Here is a 23626-nt window from a genome sequence, read left to right as displayed (position 1 = left end):
TTCTTCTTGCTGAGAAATGTTGCCACCTCTCGGAGAGTCTCTCTCTTCAGCAGTGGGACCATGGCTTATATTACCCAAAAACTGCTTTCCCAAGCACCTATTCCCAGCACAGCAAGAAAGATAAGCAAGCAAGCTAGCATGCTAGGCTATTAACGAATAACATAATTTTCAGCTTATCACTTTGAATACAATGGTTTATTTTGCATCAAGGCTAGGCCTCTGACAGTCTGTGACCAAAACAAGCAGGAAGATTAAATGTTCTCGGTACACAGATGTCCTTTCTTCAGATAACAGCATCTCTGGCCCCTCGGTGGAATTTTGCTTATGTCTGCTGAGTCTAAAAACAATTAGGTTCTCAGCCTTGCAGAACCCAAAGCTGCAAGTTTTAAAAAAAAAGGTTCTCAGGTCTTCAGAACCCAAAGCTGCAAGTTTTATAAAAAAAAAGGTTCTCAGCTCTGCAGAACCAAGAGCTGGAAATTAAGAAAAAACAGGTTAAAAAATAAGTTAGAATCTTCCATTACATGGCTGCCAGATAAAGAGAGGAGAAAAAAACAGGGTGGGTGGATCAGGATGAGCCAGGGTAGGAGGTGTGATGGTGGAGACAACTGATGGAGAATGATGAGAAGGAACAAAGACACCCTGTGCTGGAATTTTCAGCAAAGGTAGTGGTAATGGGTACATCAGCAGAGGTGAAGGAAGGATAGAATCAGAAGAGGAAGGAGATCTGGTGGATGAAATGTATGGGTAAAGATCTGAATCAGGATTTATTATCATAAGCAAGTCATGAAATTCAGTGTTTTGTGGACCATCATAGTGCAAACATAACCATCTTACAACATTACTCCCAAAAAAAATAACAATAATAGTCTATGAAAAGTAGAGGCAGTATCTTTGGTTCATTGATTATTCAGGAATCTGATTGCAGTGGGGAAGAAACTGTCCTTGTGCTGCTGAGTTCTCTTCTTTGGCCTTGTATACCTTTTCCCTGATGGTAGCAGAATGAAGAGGCATGTCCTGGGTGGTGGGGGTCTTTGAGGATAGAGGCTGCTTTCTTAAGACACTTCCTCATGTATATGTCCTCGATGGAATGAAGTCTGGTGCCTGTGATGTCGTAGGCCGAGTTAACAACCCTCTGGAGTTTCTTCTTGTCCTCAGAGTTGGTGCCTCCATATCAGGCAGTGATGCAACCAGCTAGAATGCTTGTCATGGTACACCTGTCGAAGTTTACTACGAGAGTCTTCGGTGACATAACAAATCTCCTCAGACAGCTCACAAAGTATAGCCGCTGGCGAACCTTCTTTGTGATTGCATCAATGTGGAGGGTTCAGGACAGATCCTCAGAGGTGTTGACACCCAGGAATTTGAAGTTCTTGACCCTCTCCACTACTGAGCCCTTGATGAGGACCTGGTCGAGTTCCCCAATTTCCTCCTGAAGTCCACAATCATCTCCTTGGTTTTGCTGACGTTGAGCACAAGGTTATTGTCGTTACACCATTCAATGAGCTGATCTATCTCCCTCCTGAACGCTTCCTCATTTGCTCTTTGTGATTCTGCTGACAACTGTGGTGTCATTGGCAAATTATAGATGGCATTGGAATTGTGCCTGGCCACACAGTCGTTGGTGTATAATGAGTAGAACAGTGGGTTAAGCACACCTGTGTTAATGATCAGTGAGGAGGAGACCTTGTTTCCAATTTGTACTGACTGTGGTCTTCCATTGAGAAAGTCAAGGATCCAGTTGCAGGGGTGGTGGGGGGATGGGTACAGAGGCCGAGAGTTTGTAGTTTCTTGACCAGCACTGAGGGAATAATGGTACTGTAGTCTATGAAGAGCAGCAATATGCATGAATTGCTGTTTTTGAGGTAATCCAGAGCTGAGTGGAGAGCTAGCAATATTGCATCTGTGATTGTGTTGATAAGCGAATGGCAGTGGGTCCAGATCTTTACTTGGGTATGTGTTAATTCTAGCCATGACCAGAAGCATTTCATTACAGTAGAAGTTGGTGCTACTGGATGATGGTTGTTGAGGCTGCCCACACTACTTTTCTTGGGTACCAGGATAATTGATGCTCTTTTGAAATTGGTGGGAACCTCTGACTGCAGCAAGGAGAGGTTGAAAATGGAGCTAGGTGAAAGGTTGAAAATGGAGATGGATGGAGCTAGAAAGGGCAGAAGAATAAAAATAGTTGCAAGGTGCAGGGAAATGGGGAAGGGTGAGAATGAGTGGAGGTAGATCAGAAGGGGAGGTATGGACACAGATGAGGCTTACATAAAATTGGAAAATTCATCAGAAACCAAAATCGTATAGATGCTAGAATATTGAGTGAATAAAGAGAAACTGGAGGATAGCAGTAGATCAACCAGCATCCATGGATGGAAATGGTCAGTTTGGGTTGGATTTCTTTATCGTGACATCAATGTTTGCCCCATTGGCTGTTGACTACCCAGGTGGAAGATGAAGTGTTGTTCCTCTGGTTTGCATTGGCATCTACCTGATAGTGTAGAGAGGGAGGATGAAAGACCGGTGTGGGAAGTGGAGTTGCAAACCTGAGATAACATTGGGCTGCGTGGTTAGTGCACCGCTGTTAAAACGCCATTGATTATGGTCCTGTCTTTAAGGAGTTTGTACGTTCTCCCCGTGTTTATGTGGGTTTCCTTTGGGTGTTCCGCTTTCCTTCCACCATTCAAAATATATCAGGAGTGTAGGTCAATTGTAATTGGACGGCATGGGCTCATGAGCTGAAAAGTCCTGTTTACTCTGCTAGAAGTCTAAATTTAAAAAAAAATTGTTTCAACTAATGAGGCCACACTTGAAGTTCATATTGTCACAGAATTGGAAGGATATGGTTGTACAGGAGATTCACTACATTAGAGGACTTAAGTTATGGGGAGAGATTTGATAGAGAATGTTTGTTTTCCCTGGAGTGTAGGAGGCAAAGGGTGATTTGATCAATGTTTCTAAAATGAGACATAGATAGGGTGGATGGTCAAGATCTTTCTCCAATGATGAGGAAGGGGGCAGAGGTTCAAGGTGGAGGTTTAAAGGGGATCTGATGGGAAAAGTATTTTTTAAAAAACATTGGTTGATATAGTCACATAGCATGGAAGCAGGTCATTAAGCCCAACACATCTGTGCTGACCAGCGGGCATCTATAATATGATCCACCTTCTTGGACATGGCCATTGATATGTTGACAAGAACTGCACATGGACCTGAGCCAAGGTTTGACCAATGTTTCATAAAGTTGAGGTCATGTTCCAACATTGTAACTTCCCTGATCTTAGTCATTGTTATGACAAATGAAGCTCACTCTTTTTAAAGTCATAGTTTAAGTTCAAGTTTATTATCACCTGAGTTTTCATATACATGATAAAACAGCGTTTCTCTGGACCATGGTGCACAAACATACAAATGCAATACACAGTACATAATTGTCATGTACATACATAAAGATATAATTTAAAATAAATGTGATGTAAGATTCTGGTGAAATTTTATTATTTTTTCTTCAACGTTGTATAAGAGCCAAGGGAGAATAGTCAGCAAGGCAACAGGGCTAGTGAAGTGTTCATCTTGTGAGATGTGGGAATTCAGGGAGTTTTGCCATCTCCCTATATCTGCATGAGATACATGGAGTTGCAGCTCCTTACAAACCATATTAGGGAACTAGTGCTCCAGTTAGGGAGCTAAATAGGAAGCTCCAGTGGGAGAATGAGAGGTTCATAGATAAGAGCAAAAGGGCAGTAGTCACTGAAGCTGCAAGTCAAGTAGCTGGGTGACTGTTAGGAGGGGGGAGAAGCAAAAGCAGGTGTCTCTGCACCTTGTGTCTGTGGTTGTTTCCCTCAGTAATAAGTATATCGCTTTGGATACTGTTGGGCGGGATTACCTACCAGGGCAAAGCTAAAGCGATCGGGTCTCTGGCCCCCAGAAGGGAAAGAGAGAGAAAAGGAAAGCAGTAGTGACAGGTGATTCAAATATTAGAGGAGCAGACAGGGGATTCATTGGACTCAAAAGAGAGTCCATGGATGGTTTATTGCCACCGAGGTGCTATGGACACAGATGTAAAAAAAGCAGGACCATGGCATCCTCAAAAGGGAGGATAAACAGCCAAAAGTAATGGTACATATTGGTAGGAAAAGATAAGCAAAAGGATGAGATCCTGAAGAGGGAATACAGGGAGCTAGGTAGGACGTTGAAAGAACTTTAAGGGTAGAAATCTTAGGATTCCTGCCTCTGCTAAGCACCGATCAGGGTAAGAATAGGATGATATGGCAGATGAATGCATTGCTGTATAATTGGTCCAAGGAGGCACAGTTTCTGGATTATTGGGATCTCAACTGGGGAAGGTATGATCTGTACAAAAAGGACGGGTTACATCTGAACTGGAGTTTGGGGGGGGCGGGGGGAGCAATGTCCTGGTGGAGATATTTGGTCGAGCTAGTTTGGTAGAGGGATGAAAATTCCTCTTTCCAGATAGTGGAAAGGTTGATGCAATGTGTAGTCTGATTATGAGGAAGAACTGTAAGGTTAGGGAACATAAATTGAGTCAATTGGAAGGATTGAAATGTGTTTGGTTCAATGAAAGTATTAGGAATAAGGAAGATAAATTTAGAGTATGGATCAGTTTGTGGATTAATGATGTAGTGGCTGTAACAGAGACTTGCCTGATGTAAAGACAGATTGGTACTGGGGTTTATATGTTTCAAAAGCGATAGGAAGGTAAAACAGGCTGGGGGGCAGGGAGAAACTTGCATTACTAACCAGGGATACACAGCTGCAGAAAGAGAGGACTGTGGAGGGATAGTCCACTGAGTCAGTGTGGTGGAAGTCAGAAACAGAAAGGGAGTAATCACTCTATTAGGAAGCAATGTGTCTTGAGGCAGAGGAGGTAAGGTATGTCCTAAATCACACATTTCAAAATCATTTCAAAAATGTATTAGAGGTGGCCCGCTGGCCGCCATGCCAGTATAGCGCATGCACAGTAATACAACAAATCCCAGAATGCATTGGCGTCAGCCCGCTAATTGCCCCCACCTCCTCTGTTTACGTTGCAGGGTCTCACCGTGGACTCTAGTTTTGGGGCCTGGCCAGTGTCAGGGGAAGCCAAGGCCACTTCCCAGCGCCCGAAACCGGAGGCCTCGGGCCTGACCTCGCCAGGACCGTTGCCCACTCCCCCTCCCTGCCGCAGGCTGACCCGTGACTCACGGTGACGGGGCTGCTGATCCGCCGAGATGCCGCCCTGCAGTGAGAGCCGATGCCCCCGCACTGTCGTGTCCCCCCGCCCGCCCCCCCCACCGCAGCGCGGCCTGGCCAGTGTCAGGGGAAGCCAAGGCCGCTTCCCAGTGCCCGGAACCGGAGGCCTCGGGCCTGACCTCACCAGGACCGTTGCCCACTCCCCCTCCCTGCCGCAGGCTGACCCGCGACTCAAGGTGATGGGCCACTGATCCGCCGAGATGCCACCCTGCAGCAAGAGCCGAGGCCCCCGCACTGTCGTTGTCCAACCCGATCGCCCGCAAACCCCCGCCCACCCGCACACAGGCCTGAGTAAGTATTATGAACTTTAATCTCAGGATAAAACGATCTTCAATAGTTTCATGTCACAGTGATAAATATATTCCTGGTTAAAAATGGTCCTGCACCTAGATACAAGCTCATTAGGCATAAAATTTGAAAAGTGTGTAAATCAAAGGATATCTGTACCAATGGAAAAAGGGCATGGCAAATAACCCTGCTAGAGTTCATGCCCACAATCAGTCACCCATTTGATTGTTTCAGGAATCATGTTATTCTCCCACATTCTCAATAGCCCTCAGATTTTACTTTTCGACAGCACACTAGCAACATTTGACAAATCCTCTATAGAGAAATATTATTTATTGAATATTTTATTTCTCATTTGTTTATGCTTCTGGAAAGAGTTTATCCAAAACTATTATTAAACATTTATTTTAATAAGAAAAAGTTTAACATTACATATGTTGAAAGAAGAGAAAACATGCAGATGTTGTTGAAAATTTTCAATAAATATTTAGTTCGGCCCTCGACTTAGTCCAAGTTTTTAATTTTGGCCCTCCGTGAATTTGAGTTTGACACCCCTGTCCTAAATGAATACTTGCTTCAGTGTTCACTCGACAGAAGATTTGGTCAATGTGAGATCAGAACAGGCTTGGAGCATATTGAGTTGAAGAAAGAGGAAGTGCTGGATCTTCTAAAAAAATACTCTGAATGCTGTCCCTGGGACTAGATGAGCTATACGCCAGGTAATGACCGGAAGTGAGAAAAGAGATTGCTGGGGTGGAGGCAATGATCTTTGTGTTCTCCCTGGCCACAGGTGAGGTACAAGAGGATTGGAAAATGGCAAATGTAGCCCCTTTGTTTATTAAAGGTAATGGGTAGACTCCTGCGAATTGTAAATCTCTGAGTCTTGCATCAGTGGTAACAAACTATTGGAGTAGATTCCTTGGGACAAGATTTATGAGCATTTAGAGAAGCATGGATTTCTCGGGGATAGTCAGCATCTCTTTGTGAGGGTCAGATCATGCTTCGTGATCCTAATTGAGTTGTTCGAGGAAGTGACAAAATAAATTGATGAAGTATGTGGCAGATGTGGAATGCATGGATTTTAGTAAGGCATTTGACAGGGTCTCCTATGGTAGACTTAAGTCAGAAAGTCATAAGGCAAGGGATTCATGAAACCTTTGCTATATGGGTTCAGAAATGGCTTGCCTGCAGCAACTGGAGGGTAGCATTAGATGGAACATGTGCTGGCTGGAGTCAGTTCTGCAGTTACTATATTTGCTCTTTGTTCTTTTTTTTAAATTACCTCTGTGAAGGAGTGGAAGAATGGATCAGAAAATTTGCAGATGACATGAAGGTTGGAGGTGGAGTTGTAACAGGATATATTTAGAAAGGAGAGTTGGGTAGAGTGTTAACTGGATAAATGTGGTGGAGTGTTTTGAAACCTCGAACTTGAAAGTGAAATACATAGTAAATGGCAGGATTCTTAACAATGTGGAAGAACAGGACGACCTTAGAGTAGAGGGTACAGATGTCTAGTTTTATCCGGGATTCCGACCACTGGGAACCTCCAGAAACCTGCACTTTTTTCAGTAGATGGCATTATGCATAAGTAACATTAATTTCCTGTAATAAATTTTATGTTTTCAGAGGGGACCCCCCCAATAGTCCTCATCCCTGCCCCTGTGGGCACCCTCTCTTACCTTCGGTGGAAAGGTGACTATTAGTCCCAAGCACCCGATGGGAGAGAAGCAGGTGGCGGCTGGCTCAAAGCAGGAGCAATGGCCGTCTTCCTTACCCATAATCCCCATGCAGCTGGAATTACTCTGGCAATGGAGATTATGGGTAAGGAAGACTACCATAGTTCCCACATTGAGTTGTGACTACAATCTAGTGTGGTGCTCCGTAAACTACGGGCTCAGCAGCACTGCTCCCCTGCTGCCACGTCAGAAGTTGGATGTGGGCGGAGAGTGATGGATGGTGCTGCGCTGCTGGGGTGTGCCTGAGGGCCGGGCCAGTGAGTTGGTGGAACACCTAAAAACCGCTGGTGCTTGGCTCCACTGCCCTCACGGCCTGCTCTTCCTGCAGCTCTGCACCTCGTGTCTGGCCTTCTGTCCTGCTTGGCTGCAGGCTCCAAGCAGTCAATGCTGGCTGTTCTCTTTGGCTGAACTCCTGGGCCACCCCGTCGCCTCCGACCTCCACCTGACCGACGTGCTGGTTGACAGCCGCCTGTGATAGGGGTGGGGTGGACAAATGGCTGGGGTGGGGGGCAGATGGTGGGGTCTAGGAGTGAGGCATTTGCTTAAAGGGACTGAAATGAAAATGATTCTGAAATCCGGAAGATTCCGAACAACAGCAGGTGTCTGGTCCCGATGATCCCAGATAAAAGGTTAGTCACCTGTAGTCGCAGATGGAATATTCTTTGATCTCTCAAGGTTGTTTCATTGATACTTTAAATTAAAAAGGCTTATGATATACTAGCCTTAACGAGGTGGGGTATTGAGTTTGAGCCATGAGGTAACGCTGCAGCTCTATAAGACTCTAGTAAGACCATACTTGGAATATTGTGATTAGTTCTGGTTGCTTTATTACAGGGAAGATGTGGAACCTTTATAGAGATTTTCTCTTTCGAGCAAAAACTGTCGAGAGATGACTTAATAGAGGACTACAAGGTTATGAGAGCCAAAGACAGGGTGGTCAGCCAGTCTCTTTTTCCCAGGGCTTCAGTAGCAAATACCAGAGGACATCTGTTTAAGGTGAGGGGAGGAGAATTTAAGGGAGATGTTAGGGATAATTTTTTTACACAGGAAGTCGTGGATGCCCGAAATGCATTGCTACGGGCGGTGGAAGAGTCTGTGCAATAGGGACATCTAAAAGACTCTTAGACAGGCTCATAGATGCAACAAAAATAAAGGGTTATGGGTGTGAGGGTAGGGAAGGCTTAGATTGTTGAGTAGGCTTATATTGGTCAGCACAACATTGTAGGCCAAAAGGCCTGTATTGTGTTGAAATGTTCTTTATATAAATATTTTGGGATGATTTACTCCAATGGTTCTCAACCTTTTTCTTTCTGCTCACATACCACTTTAAGTGGGAAGGGAAGGTTGAGAATCACCACTCTGGACCCAGTTGTTACTGAAAAATTTTGCTTGAGAAAAATTGTCATTGGCCCATTTCCTTTGGGGTTATGAAACCGTGCACATAACGAGTCAATTAGGTACGATTAAAACAGTGGTTTTCAAACTTTTTCTTTCCACCCACATACCACCTCAAGCAATCCCTTACTAATCACAGAGCACCTATGGCATAGGGAATACTTGGTGGTATGTGAGTGGAAAGAAAAAGATTGAGAACCACTGATTTACTTGGTTACAAGATGCTCATCATCAACCTCACAGCCTGTTTCCTGACCTGACAATTCAGTACTTCCTCGATGGTAGTGGGTCAAATATTCTGCATGCTGGATGGAAGGGATTTTTTATAATTTGACCCCAATTAAGGCAACACTCCTAGTAAATGCCATCAATAGAGGAACAGGAGACCCTAGTGATGATTTGGCTGTTTTGGTGATCCTCTGTATTGACCTGTCTGATCCTTTGCAGCTACCACATCGCAAAATGATGCAGCCAGTCAGAACTGTTTGTTGCACTCACATAAAATGTTGTCAAGAGGGGCTGGTAGCCTTGCAATCTTTGCCCGATTCAAGCTCCTTATGAAATTTTGCAAGCCTTGCAACCTTCTCTCTGTAAACCAGCTTGTCATAGTTGCCGATGAAGCCAACTACTGTTGTGTCATCTGCAAAATTAGTGATTCTGTTTGAACTAAATCCGGCAGTGCAGTTGTGAGTCAGCAACGTGAAAGTAGCGGGCTGAGCCCACAGCCCTGAGGTGTACCTGTGCTCAACGTGATGGGTGATATTTTGCTACCAACCTGGACTGACTGCTCTTTTGAGCTTCAAGTTCAGGATCCAGTTGCAGAGAGAGGTTTTGCTTCTCAACAAGAACAATTTATCCAGCAGCCTCTGAAGTATGATCACGTTGAAGGCTGAGCTGAAGTCAGTGAACAACAGCCTGGCATATGAGGCATTGTTCTCCCAAATGGGTCAGGATGGATAGGATAGTCAAGGCTATAGCATCATCTATGGACTGGCTGGGATATTGAGTGGGTGCCATAGCACTGGAAGATTCGATATGACGCATTGCTTTACCAATCACTCCATGTACTTCTTGACCGTAGAGGTCACGCTACAGGGCCGACTAGTCTAGTTACCATCTCTCTTGGCATGATGGTGGCTTGCCTTGTATCCTGCGGGAGCAGTCAACTGCTGCACTGAGATGTTGAAGATGTCCATTAGAACCATAATCAACTGGGCTGCATGGTCCTTCAGCATCTGACCAGGTATGTTATCTGGACCTGCTTCTCCTTTGCATTGGATCCTCCTCACCTCAGCAACAGCTATGCAGGGTGCCTGTTCTTCAAGGGGAGAAGAGGCTTTCTTTGGTATTTCATTGTTTTCTGCATCAAACCATGTATGGAAGGTATTCAACCAGTCAGCATGAAAGGCATCGTTATCACCAACCAGCAGGGTTGACTTGTAGTCAGTTATGGTTTGAATACCATGACTGAATGTGCTTCATGTTGTTAGTGTCACACAGGTGTTTGTGGATTCTCTGTGTACCCGCGCTATGCCTTCCTGATTGCATGATAGAGTTCGGCACTTGCTGACAGTGCCATCTTGTCACCTTTCCTGAAGGCAGTATCATGAGCTCTGAGAAATGCATGAACTAGTAATGGTTTTGGATTTGCCCTGGCTGTGTAGCGTTTGTTCACTGTTATATCCTCAATATACTTGCCTATGTAGCTGGTCACTGAGCTCGTATACTCATCAATGTTGATGTGGTCGTTGTAGGTGGCTGCCTCTCTGAATCAACTCCAGTCCATGGTTTCGAAGCAGTCCTGCAGCGCTGCTGTGGCTTCCTCTGGCCAGGTCCTGATCTCCCTGTGAACTGGTTTGACTCGTTTTACCGGGGGTCTGAATGCAAGGATTAGCAGAATGGATATGTGGTCTTGAGTATTCAAGGTGGGGGTGGGGATGGGGGAACAGCCTTGTATCCTCCAGGGACTGTGATGGTGACCAGATTGAAGATGTTTTCTCCACTGGTTGCAAAATTGACATGTTGGAACTTTGGCAAGACTATTTTCAAGCTGGTTTAATTGAAGTCACCACCAACAATCATCCAACCATCAGTTGTCTGTACTTCACAGATGGCCCTGTTAATCTTTTTCAATGCACCTGCAGCATTCACATGTTATCTCCCTGTGCTACCACCATTGAGGATCTGGGGGCTTGTATATCAACATTTTTCTGTTTCATAATACTCCCTCAGACTCTGCCATTCATGGTGTCTGCCCTAGCCTCATCAGTACTGTAAAAATGCACCTCCTCACACTTGTCTGGATTAAACTCCTTATCTACCATTGCTTAGCCTATTTCAAACAATTGACATGTAATTAAAGTGTACATATCAGATTTTATTCAAGGTTATTTGTGTGCATTTTGGCTTGACCATGTAGAAATGACTGCACTTTTTTTTCCATGGTCCCCTCATTTCAGGGCACCATAATATTTGGGACATTTAGCTTCACAAGTATTTGAGAGTATTCAGGTATGTGTAATTGCTTCATTGGTGCAGGTATAAAAGAGCTAGATCTATTTTTAAGCTTATGATGACTTTTGGAGTTTCAGGTTTTTGGATCATTGGGCTCTCTTCCAGGAAAGGTGGGACCTGTTCCGATAGGACGGTTTGCACCTGAACTGGAAGGGGACTAATATACTTTGTGGGAAAGTTTGCTAGTGCTGCTCTAGTGGACTTAAACTAGATTTGCAGTGGGGAGGTGAACCAGAGTGCCAGGGTGGATTGAGGAATGGAGGAGGGAAAAGATTATCTGAAAATTGACTGTTAGAAGTCAACAGGTTAAATGTGGTGTAAATGTTCTCAGGCACATCTATTTCAATGCAAGGAAGGAAAGGCAGAGGAGCTTAGAGTGTGGATTGGCATTATGACATTGTGGCCATTAGTGAAACTTGGTTGCAGGAGGGGCAGACAAGCAGCTCAATGTTCTAGGCTTCTGTTGCTTTAGACATGATAGAGTGGGGGGGATAAAAGGGTGAGGCATGGCATTGCTCATCAGGGAAAATAGCACAGCTCTGCTCAGGCAGGGCAGACCAGAAGGCTGATCTACTGAGGTTAATTGGGTGGTGCTGAAGGATGGGAACACTCATGGGGTTGTAATATAGACCACCCAATAGTCAGTGTAGATTGGAGGGGCAAATCTGAAGAGAGATAGCAGATAGCTGCAGGAAACATATGGTTGTGATAGTAAGAGATTTTAACTTTCCACATATTGACTGGGACTCCCATACTGTACAAGGGTGGGAAGTAATGAAAACAAGCAGTGATGTCATGGAACCTATACAGATTAAAGAGAAGTAAGTGCTTGCTGTAAGACAAGCAAATAAGAGTGGATAAATCCCCAGGGCCTGACAAGATATTCCCTCGGACCTTGTGGAAGGCTAATGTGGAAACTCTATCTGAGACAGAAGTATTTAAAATGTCCTTAGCCAAAGATGTGGTCCCAGAGGATTGGAGGGTAGCTCATATTGTTATGTTGTTTAAAAAAGGCTGCAAAAGTAACCCTGGAAATTATAGGCATGAGTAGTAGGAAAATTATTGGAAGATGTTCCAAGAGATCGGATATACAATAGCCATTGGATAGCCATGGACTGATCAGGGATAGTCAACATAGCTTGTGTGTAGTAGGTCATGTTTAACCAATCTTATAGAGGTTTTCAAGGAGGTTACCAGGAAAGTTGAAGAAGAAAAGGCTGTGGATGTTGTCTACATGGACTTTATTAAGGCCTTTGATAAGGTCCCACATGGGAGGTAAGTCACAAAGATTCAGATGCTAGGTGTTCATGGTAAAGTAATGAATTGGATTTGACAATGGCTGGATGGGAGGTTGCTTCTTAGACTGGAGGCTTGTGACTAGTGGTGTGGCTCAGGGATCAGTGCTGGACTATTGTTGTTTGTCATCTATATCAATGATCTAGATGATAATGTGATAAATTGGATCAGCAAGTTTACAGATGACACTAAGATTGGAGATGTTGTGGACAGTGATGAAGGTTTTCAAAACTTGCTGAGGGATTTGGACCAATTGGAAAAATAGGCTGAAAAAATGGCAGATGGAATTTAATGCAGTCAAGTGTGAGGTGTTGCATTTTGAAAGGATAAACCAAGAAAGGACGAACACAGTAAATGGTAGGGCACTGAGGAGTGCAGAAGAACAGAGGGATCTGGGAATACAGATAAATAATTCCTTGAAAGTAGCGTCACAGATGTGTTAAATTCAGCCCTCGCTATAATTAAATAAACAGCCAAACCATTGAAGCGTACAACAGTTTACTTTATTTAGCCTTGATAATGCTAGCGGGAGTGAGGGGCACAAAGAAAGAGTTCAGTAACTCATTCTCAATTGAGCCCCACAGTATATTCGTCCCATTTTATATACCTTTGGGCAGGGGTTTGCGTGAGACCATAAAAGATTCATGCAGCCGACGATCCTTGTTTTTACACATGTTCCCTTGGTGTATCTGCAGATGGATGGGAAATGTCAAGGTATCTGTCTTGTTTACTTTATTATACTCTTTGTGGTATTAGTTACTATCTCACTACAGCACAGGGAAGGTCATGTAATAAGGCAATTACATTCCCACAATGTTACAAGGCAACTACTGTATTTTCTAACCTAATTCATTAACCTTTTGTTAAGCATATTCATTATACTTATTCTTTCATAGGTGGATAGGGTTGTAAAGAGAGGTTTTTGCATATTGGCCTTCATAAATCAAAGTACTGACTATAGGACTTGGGATGTTATTTAAAGTTGTATAAGGCATTGGTGAGGCCAGATTTGGAGTATTGTGTGCAATTTTGGTCACCTAACTACAGGAAAGATATCAATAAGATAGAAAGAGTACAGAGAAGATTTACTAGGATGTTGCCTGCACTTCAGGAACTGAGTTACAGCTAAACAGTTTAGGACTTTATTCCCTGGAGCATAGAGGAATGATGGGAGATTTGATAAAGATATTTAAAATTATGAGGTGGGTAGACAGTAAATGCAGATAGGCTTTTTCCCGCTGAAGGTAGGTGAGATACAAACCAGTTGAGAGTGAAAGGGGAAATGTTTAGGGGAACTACACACAGACTGGTGGGGATGTCGACGAGCTTCCAGCTAAAGTGGTGAATGAGGGCTCATTTTTAACATTTAAGAGGAATTTGGACAGGTACATGTATGGAAGAGGTATGAAGAGCAATGGACTGGGTGCAGGTCAGTGAGACTAGGTGGTTTGGCACAGATTGGAAGGGCCAAAGAGGCCTCTTTCTGTGCTGCAATGCTCTATGGAGTCAGTCAATACCATTTTTTTCAACATGAGGACCAGAGTTGTGCAATGAAAGACAAAGAAGCCATTATGAGGCTGAAAAGCAAGATTAAAACAGAAAGAGACATCGCCCAAGCATGATTACTAAAATCAATAGTTTGGTATTTTAAGAAGAAAGAGCGTGCTGATGAGCTCAGTAATTGCAACGAGACTGGTATTCCAAGGAAGACCACTGCTGATGCCCTGAAATGAAGGCACTATTTATAAAAAGTGCTGTAATTTCTACATGGTTAAACTAAAATGTACACAGATAACCTTGAATAAAATCTGGAATGTGCACTATAATTATAGCTGAATTGTTTGATAACAATTTAAAACTCTAGTTCACAGGAGCCAATAAAGGAAAAAAATGTCTTTGTGCCAAACATTATGGAAGGAAATGTATATTGCAAACAGCAAGTGTGCCATCAGTGATCCCCGTGGAATACCACTGGTCACAGACAACCCTTAACTGCCTTAAGCTGGAACAGAGAAATACTACAAACTCACATTATACTCAGTTGAAGTTAGAGGAATGAAAAAGATAGTCCTGCGCTGTGGAAACAGGTTGAATCAGCCCATGCTGATCAAAAAGCCCCACCAAAAGTAGTCTCAGCTGCCTGGGTTTAGCCCATATCCTTCTAAACCAGTGGTTTTCAAACTGCTCCCTTAAACTCACATTCCACCTTAAGCAATCTCTATGCCATAAGTACTCTGTGATTAGTAAGCAATTGCTTAAGGTTGTATATTAGCGGGAAGGGATGGTGGAGAACCATTGCTCTAGACCCAATTGTTACTGAAATATTTTGCTTGAGAAAAATTCCCATTGGCCCATTTCCTTTGGAGTTATGAAACTGCACATCAGTCAATTAGGTATGATTAAAACAGTAGTTTTCAAACTTTTCTTCACACTCGCATACCACCTGAAGCAATCCCTTACTAATCACAGAACACTTTTGATATGGGGATTGCTTCAGGTGGAATGTGAGTTAAGGGGGGCAATTTGAAAACCATTGCTCTAAACCAAGCTAAAGAGTGCTCCTTCAGGGACATCGAGGGTCAATGGATCCCATCTCCCAATGCCACTGTAACCCCTAAAGCTTGAGGGCCTCCTTTTTTTTCCAGCGGAGAAACCAAGCTGGAGGCCTCCATGACCCTCTTGTTGGTCCCTGATTCCAAACCCCTGATATGATTAAGACATAGTTCCCACAAGCTGGTCCACAGACTGTGGCCTGGTGTGAGACTTTAAGCTACCAGAAACACTTTGGTGCCCCATGCTGATCTCTTCTTTGTCGGAGTGTGCAACCCTGGAAGTCTTACTGGATCCTGCAAATATTTAATGTAAAAGAAAGCTTATATTAACCCCATTCTACAGGCAGTTTAAACCTGCAAGAGGCAGTAGGACCCTGTGGAGGAACACTGCAAGGCCCTTTCTGTGCTCCCCTGCTCTACCTGAGTCCAAAGCAGCAGTACTGCCATTACAGCAGCTGTAGCATCGCTATCAATTTGGTGAAGGGCCAAAGTACCAGTTTACATGTTCGATCACCCTGTCTAATGCGCACTCATCGAAACCGGATTAGCACTTCGAAATTTGTATTTCCTTTGCTCTTAAATACAACCAGACAAAACTTCATTCTGTTTGGATCATGTTGCCTGAAGGAAGCATGGGGAGAAGGAGCCCAAGAATTCATTCCTGAAGGTCTCAAAAGATAACCTGTGCAATCACTTTGTGCTGCTGTGATGTTTGGGCAGTGATGAGCTGACTGGACACACTTCAACCAGATGGCATTAACATCAACATCAATATTCTGTTAAACTTCTCCCCTTGGTCTCTTTCTCCATTTCTCTCTGTCTCATTTCCTCTAGTTCCCCACCCCCTTCCCTTCTTTCTCCATTCAGAGAGCTACCCTCTTCCCCATCACCTCAGCTTTTTTCCTGTTCTGTACTCTCACCCTTAACCACCTATGATCTCTTGCATGCTAACCTGAGCTCCTCTTCTTGTCCCTTCCACCTCATGTTACACACAAACACCCCATCATCTTATTTGGGTGCATGGTTTTTTTTCGCTCATACCTGATGAAAGGCTCAGGCTCAAAATATTGGTTACCCTTTACTTACTTAATTACTTAGACCTTAATTAGTTTAATTACCTTAATTAGTTCCGCATACACCATGATGCTGAACTCTTCGTCCGTCAGCTCTATCTCTAGGTCAACTTCCATGACTCTGATTCTCCACTCCCCACCCAAGGCCCTTTTTCCCATTTTAAGTCTTCATCCTCTTGGACACCTCGTTCTGTCCGGCATGCCTCTCTGGATCTCTTTATTTCCAATTGCTGCCGAGACATCATCCGTCTCAACTTCAGCGCTCCCCTCTTATTCTAATCTTACTTCATCTGAATGCTCTGCCCTCCACACACTCTGCAATAATCCCAACCTCACCATCTTACCCATAGACAAAGGTGGTGTGGTTGTGGTCTGGCGCACTGACCTCTGCCTTGTTGAGGGCAGGCAACAGCTCTCCGATACCTCCTCCTACTTACCCCTTCCACAGGACTCCACTACAGTTCATCAAGCCACCATCACCTTTGGTCATCTCCCTCGCACAGCCTCCAACCTCATTGTCTCCCATCCCTGCCCTGCTCGTTTTTACCTTTTACCCAAGATACATAAACACAACCATCTGGGTAGACCCATTGTTTCTGCTTGCCCTTGCCCCACCAAACTAGTTTTGTCTTGTCTTGAATCTATCTTTTCATACCTGGTTCAATTCCTTCCCATTATTATCTTCGATACCTCACACGCCCTCCATCTCTTCAGTGACTTCAGATTCCCCAAACCGGACCATCTCATCTTCCCGATGCATGTCCAATCACTTTATACCTGCAACCCCCATACAGAAGCTCTTAAAGCACTTTGCTTCTTTCAGACCAGAGACCCGACCAGTCACCCTCTACTACCACCCTCCTCTGCCTTGCAGAACTTGTCCTCGTCTAATCAACTTCTCCTTGAACGCATCTCACTTCCTCCACGTCAAAGGAATAGCCACGTGTTCCCACGTGTCCCAGCTACAAACCTACATAGGCAATGCCTCCAACTCTTTCTCTATAATATTGATGACTACATCAGGGCTGCCTCATGCACCCATGTTGAGCTTGTCAACTTTGTTCACTTCGCGGCAAATTTTCACCGAGATCTCAAACGCACCTGGTCCATCTCTGACAGCAATCTCTCTGGAATTCTCTATCTCTATCTTGGGAGACGAGCTTTCCACCAATATGTATTAAAATCTCACTAACTCCCACAACCAGCTCGACTAAACTTCCTCACTCTCTGTCCCCTTCAAGGATTTTATTCCCTTCTCTCAATTTCTCAGTCTCTGTTGCATCTGTGGCCAAGGTGAGGCCTTCCAGTCAAGATCTTCTGAAATGTCTTTTTTTCCACAAACGTGGTTTCCCATCCACCATCATTAACTCAACCCTCACCTGCATCTTTTCCATTTCCTGTTCATCTGCCCTAGCCCCCTCTGCCCCAGACACAACAAACACAGGATACCCTTTGTCCTCACGTACCACCCCTCCAACCTCCACAATCTAACACATTTTTTCGGCATTTACTACAGGATCCCACCACTAGACAAATTTTCCCTTCTCCTCCCCTCTTTGCCTTCCTCTGTGACTCCCTCGTGCACTCATCCCTCCCCCCCAATTGCCCTTCTGGCACCTTCCCCTGTGGCCGCAGGTGGTGCCACACGTGCCCACACCTCCTTCCACACCACAGTCCGGGGTCCCAAACAGGCCTTTCAAGTGAAGCAACACTTTACTTGTGAATCTGCATTTGGTGCTCCCTGTAGCCTTCTCTATGTCATAGAGACTGGACGCAAACTGGAAGATTGCTCTGCTGAGCACCTTCACTCTGTGTACCGTGACAGAGACCTCCCAGTGACCAAACTTTCAGTTCTACGTCATACTCCCATTCTCAAATGTCTGTCCATGGCTCACATGTCTATCATGTGCTATCCCACCAAGACCAGCAAAATTGGAGGATCAACACCTGTTTTTGTTTTGTCTGGGCACTCTCCAGCCAGGTGGCAGTAACATTGACTTCTCTGGTTTCTGCTAACCTGCTTTCCCTTCCCCTGCTAGTTCTCCACCCCCTTCCCTCTCCATTCTCATTGCCATCCCTCTTCCCCTTGATTGCTGCTGTCCCCTCCCTCCCTTCTCCACCTGTTACCTTCTGCCTTTGTGACCAAGCCTCCCCCTTATCCTTTTATTATTCAGATGCCTTCTGATATTTTTCATACTTTAATGAAAGGCTCAAGCCCGAAACGCCAGTTATGATTTTTGCTATATAAAGCACACTGATTGATCTGCTGAGTTTCTCCAGCATTGTGTTTTTACTTCATGAGAATGAAACACACTAATGCAAGAATTTCTTTCAGGGTCTGATATTTAATGAGCCAACGGGTTTGTATTCTCCCCTGAGTGAAATGACTCGTGTTCCAAACCTGGATAGCACAGTTCCGCAGTTTGAAGCACCATCCCCTTCGCACAGGTAAATGTTACCATATTTTTCGGCTTGTGATTGTGCCTAATTAATTCATAAAAATATGCATTAGAAATGACCAAGAAGTGAGATAAGTTTTGTTGTAAATGGAGTAAGTTTTGAAACTAAATTATCCATTCCCTACAGGTAAAAGGATGCCACAAACCTATTCATCGATCAAATATCTCAGCAGTATTCACAACCAATAAACTAATGTTTAAATCACTAAATGAGTAATTCAGAGGCATTGGATGTTTATCCAGAATTGCCAGTTTAAATTCCATCAGGCAGATAAGATATTTAAATTAAATGTAATAATTGGTATTCAGTAATATTGATTACAAGATTACCTTAAAACTTCAGTTGATTTATTAAAACCAACTAGCTTTGTTTACCTTATTCATGACTCCTCTAATGGTGTTGCATGGTGTGAATTAAAATAATAGAACCTTATGTTTCAATAGAATCCTCTCTACAGCATTAATCTGAAAGAGTGTCCCACCCACTCATCAAACAAGATCCTATTGTAACTTGTAATCTTCCCTTGCCTACTTTTAACAGAATCAATCAATTTTAAATTTAATAAAATTGGTGGCATTCTTTGCAACTCTGCTCCATACATGGATAACTAATATTTCCCCGCTATTCCATGATATATCCCCAATTTCAATGTACAATTGCTCCTCTTTCCTCTCCCACAGAATAAATGTGGTAATGCAATGGCATCCCAATTGCTTCATGACTTCACCCGCACAGGTTCAGTCCTTGATTTCTCAGTGACATCCACTTTTTATAGGACTGGTGTTTTCTTTGTACTGTATGACAGTGCTGCTTCTTTCTTTCCCAACTTTTCCTGAACCCTTGGACTATCAGAATATTTCGTGCCAACTCTGACCTTTTTTTTGAGTCAATTTTCTAAATTTGTGCATATGGACTATAAAGTTATCTATGAATTTCAGACCTTTTCAGTGGTCATATCCTACATAATGTTGTATTTTTTTCTCACTATATTTTAAATAATTTCTATAACACCTTTCAATTACATTTCTCTCTGAGATGGTTCTGGTGAGTTGCTCCAATGCAGAGTCCGCACCAGTGCAGTTGGCTGAATGGCAGTCTCTGACGCTGTCACCATGTAACCATTCTGTCATGACATTCCTAATTATTTTTCTTCTTGAATTATTTTCAGTAGTATTATCGACTCTCCTGAATATTCCCAGCACCCAGGTTTCAGTGGAGGTTCACAGGTAAATTAATGTTTTATTTTCAGCCATTGTCAATATGAATCATAATCAGATATATGATACAAAGTTTTTTTTTAATATTGCTCTCCATCCCAAGAATTTAGTTAAATACAACATTTTGGTTTGTCCAAGATTGAAATCCATTGTTACTCATTCAGCGATTCAGTATGGTTTCTTTGGGCTTATGATGTGCTCCAGGGATTGGAAATGTTGGACCCATTGCAATGCCTTAAGCATTATATCTACTTGGCCAATTGTTCTGATCCAAAGATTGCATGCAAAGGGCATGGTGAGGCAGGATTAATATTCACTGATATAAAGGTCAAAGCATGGTATGTTGTATGGGTTGAACTGTCCAAATCTCCCAATATGGCTTGATACTAAATTTTGTCTGTTGCTGTTCTGAGATTATACTACATCAAACGTGGAATATTAATGCAGATTATGTATTCCAAGTGCATCAGAAATGTGTTAGGAAATGATACAGTTTCAATGTGGTCCAAAGGCTGGATGGTCAAATGAGCCTGTTGAATCTGCTGTTCTAGTGTAGGAACTTTGACAGATGCCTCATTGTGTCTGCAGGGAAAGAGACAGACATACAACAACACGTTGGCCTCCCGACGCAAGCGATTAACGGCTCATTTTGAAGATCTTGAGCAGTGTTATTTCTCAACCAGGTTATCTCGTTTATCAGGTAAAATTCTCTCCTTTGGGACCATAGAGTTGGAGAATAAAGAAAGGGTCCTTCGGCCCACTGTATCCATGCTAACCTTTGTGCCTATCTGCACTAATTTGATTTGCCTGCATTAGGACTGTATCTTTCTTAGACACATGACAGACTACAGTTGCTAGAATCTGGAGCAAAAACAATCTGCTGGAGGACCTCTGCAGTCGAGCAGCATCAGTGGAAGATAAAGAATGGTTGTCGTTTTGAACCAAAACCCTTCAGTCTTGATGAAGGTTTCTGGTCCAAATATCAACCATTATTTCTCTCCCACTGTTGCTTATCTTGACCAGGTTGGGTTTTTTTTTTTGCCTTGTATCTTTTTGTGTTTGTCTGTTTCATTGTCCATCAAAATACCTCAATGTAAGAATTGAATATGATTCTACCATTTGCTTCAAACACCACCCAATCTGTCTCCTACATTTCAAGGAAAACATTCCCAGCCCATCTCATCTCCCTCCTTCTAACAATCTGTCCAGTCCGAGAGAATTTTAATTGCACCTTTTCTTGCTTAATAGTATCCTTGTTATAACCAGACGACTAGCTCTGGCCACAATACTCTCAAGTGATGTTCCTTATGCCACAACCCCCTTAGCTCAAGCCAATTTTGATTCAATCCAGCAGGTTACTGGTGATCCCATGTGCATTAATTTTCTGGATAGTTTACCATAAGAATCGTAGTCAAATGTTTTACAGAAGTCCATTTAAACAGCATTCAAATTTTCCTTAGTACTACTTTCCAAGGACATTTTTTTGGAGGTCTTCTGATTCTGTTTTTTTTTCTTGGTTCCTTTGTATTTCTCAAAGGCCATGACTAATTTCTGATAAGATCACCCATGATCTTACTGAATGGCAGAGGAGGCTCAATGGGCCAAATAGGCAACTCTTGCTCCGATTTCTTGTGTCCTCGATGCAGCTAACAAATTCTGCCCCATCTAAGCCTGTGGCTCTAAAATGTCTCAGACAATGTGAGGGAAGTTAAAATCCCCACGAAAGCAACCTTGTTGCTTTTGAACCTTTTAATTATTTACCTCCATATCTGTTCCTCTATTTCTTGCTGCCTGTTGGAAGGCTTTGAGTATTACAGTGATTGTACATTTCTTGATCTGAAACCTTGCCCCTCGTGCCTCACTGGTTTGTCCTTCCAAGGTGCGGTACCTCACACTTGTCTGCATTAAATTCTATCCGGTATTTTACAATAACTTTTCCAACTGTTTTGAGCATTGAAAATATTCCTTGTTGCCCTCCAGGATGACTTCTCTTAGTACAGCTGTGACATTCTCCCTGAATAGTTTGGAAACTCCCTGACTTTTACACCCCTCTCTTATCACATATGAAATATTGATACTCTGGGCATTGAGCTTCCAGTCCTGTCCTTCCCTCAACTAAGTCTGTAATGATACAACACTGTAGTTCCATACTCCAGATTCATCTGCCTTACCTTTCTTGTCCCTTGCATTATAATAAATATGCTTCAGCTGATCAGCCTTACTGTGTTCATTCACCAGACTCTGCTTGTCCTCCCTTTCAGACTTGCTTGACCTAACGTCTGCCTTTTAATTTTTCAACTTGTTGACCTGCTGCTTTGGTTCCCAAATCCTGCCATGTCAGTTTACACCCTCCTGAGCAGCACAGGCATACCTCTCTGTGATGATATTGGTGACATTCCATTTCAGGTGCCACCCTGTCATTATTCAAGCGAAGCACAAGATCTGCAATTATTGGAATCTTGAGGAAGCGATGAGAAGTTTGAGGGAGGTCAGCAGGTCAAGCAGCATCCATAGAACACTGCAGCACAGAAACAGGCTCTTTGGTCCATCTAGTCCATGCTGAACTATTCTGGCTAGTCCCATTGACCTGCACCTCCAGACCCTCCCATCCATGTGCCTATCTAATCTTAAAAATGCCAAAATTAAACCCACATCCACCACCTTTGCTGGCAGTTCATTCAACACCCTCTCACCCCATGAGTGAAGAAATTCCCCCTAATGTTGCCCTTAAACACCTTGCCTTTCATTCTTAAACTATGTCCTTTTATTTGTCTTGCCCAAGCTCAGTGGAAAGAGCCTGCTTGCATTTACCCAATGCATATCCCTCATTATTTTGTATGTCTCCATCAAATCTTCTCTCATTCTTTGATGCTCCAGGGAATCAAGTCCTAATTTATTCTACCTTTCCCTGTAACTCAGCTCCTCAAGTTCTGCCAACATCCTTGTAAGTTTTTACTGCAGTCTTGCAATCTTAGTGATTTCTTTTGGTAGAGGACCAGAACTGCTTCATATTTCAAGTTTGGCTTCACCAATGTCTTCTCCAACTTCAGCACTCCTCTATGCCCCTTTCTACCCAAGTGATTCAATTTTCAAATAATTGTCTCTGTATTCCCAGATCTGTCTCTTAAACTGCACTCTGCAGTTGCCTATTGTGTACCGTGCAAGTCCTATCTTGGTTTGTCATCCCAGCGTGCAACACATGGCACTCCATCTGCTATTTTCCATCTCATTTTTCCACTTGATTGAGCTCTCAAAGTCTTCCTTACTATACACGGCATCCCTGATTGTGGCGTCATCTGGTAATTTGCTGATCTAATTTATTACATTGTCATCCAGATCATTGACATAGATGGCAAACAATGGACTCAGCACCAAATCCTGAGGCACAACAGTAGTCACAGGCCTTCAGTCATCAAGACAATCTTCTACTAATACACTCTGGCTCCTCCTGCATAGCCAATGTCTAATTCAATTTACTACCACATCCTGAAAACCAAGCGACTGAATCTTCTTGACCAGCCTCCCATGCAGAATCTTGTCAAAGGCTTTTCTAAAGTCTGTGTGGACAATATCCACTGCCTTTCCTTCATCGTCTTTTCTGGTAACCCGTCAGCTTTTTTGACAAGGCCCTCCACAAGAGATTAATCCAGAAAGTCATGAGGCACGGAATCAGTGGAACCTTGGCTATATGGATAAAAAAATTGGCTTGTAGGAGGAAAGCAGAGAGTAGTAGTGGAAGGAAAGTATTCTGTCTGGAGGTCAGTGACTAGTGGAGTGCTGCAGGGATCCCTGGGGCCCCTGCTCTCTGTGATTTTTATAAATGACCTGGATGAAGAGGCGGA

At 43.4% G+C, this 23626-nt stretch overlaps 1 protein-coding gene across 2 annotated transcripts in view; it reads left to right on the top strand.

Annotated features, from left to right (window-relative positions):
• The window catches only part of cop1 (COP1 E3 ubiquitin ligase), a 141610-nt gene that overhangs the window by 69617 nt on the left and 48367 nt on the right, over positions 1-23626 (top strand). Inside the window, exons 8-10 of one of the 2 annotated variants that reach the window (XM_069937536.1) lie at positions 18443-18555; positions 19739-19793; positions 20373-20484. In XM_069937536.1, coding sequence (XP_069793637.1) covers positions 18443-18555; positions 19739-19793; positions 20373-20484 — 280 coding nt within the window. Of the gene's footprint in view, positions 1-18442; positions 18556-19735; positions 19794-20372; positions 20485-23626 lie in introns of both variants that reach the window. The other variant, XM_069937535.1, reaches the window with a different exon arrangement.

The sequence above is a fragment of the Narcine bancroftii genome, chromosome 5, assembly GCF_036971445.1.
Source record: "Narcine bancroftii isolate sNarBan1 chromosome 5, sNarBan1.hap1, whole genome shotgun sequence".
Classification (NCBI taxonomy): Eukaryota; Metazoa; Chordata; class Chondrichthyes; order Torpediniformes; family Narcinidae; genus Narcine; species Narcine bancroftii.
The sequence above is the reverse complement of the archived record's forward strand: the minus strand, read 5'-3'. Positions and strand labels throughout refer to the sequence as shown.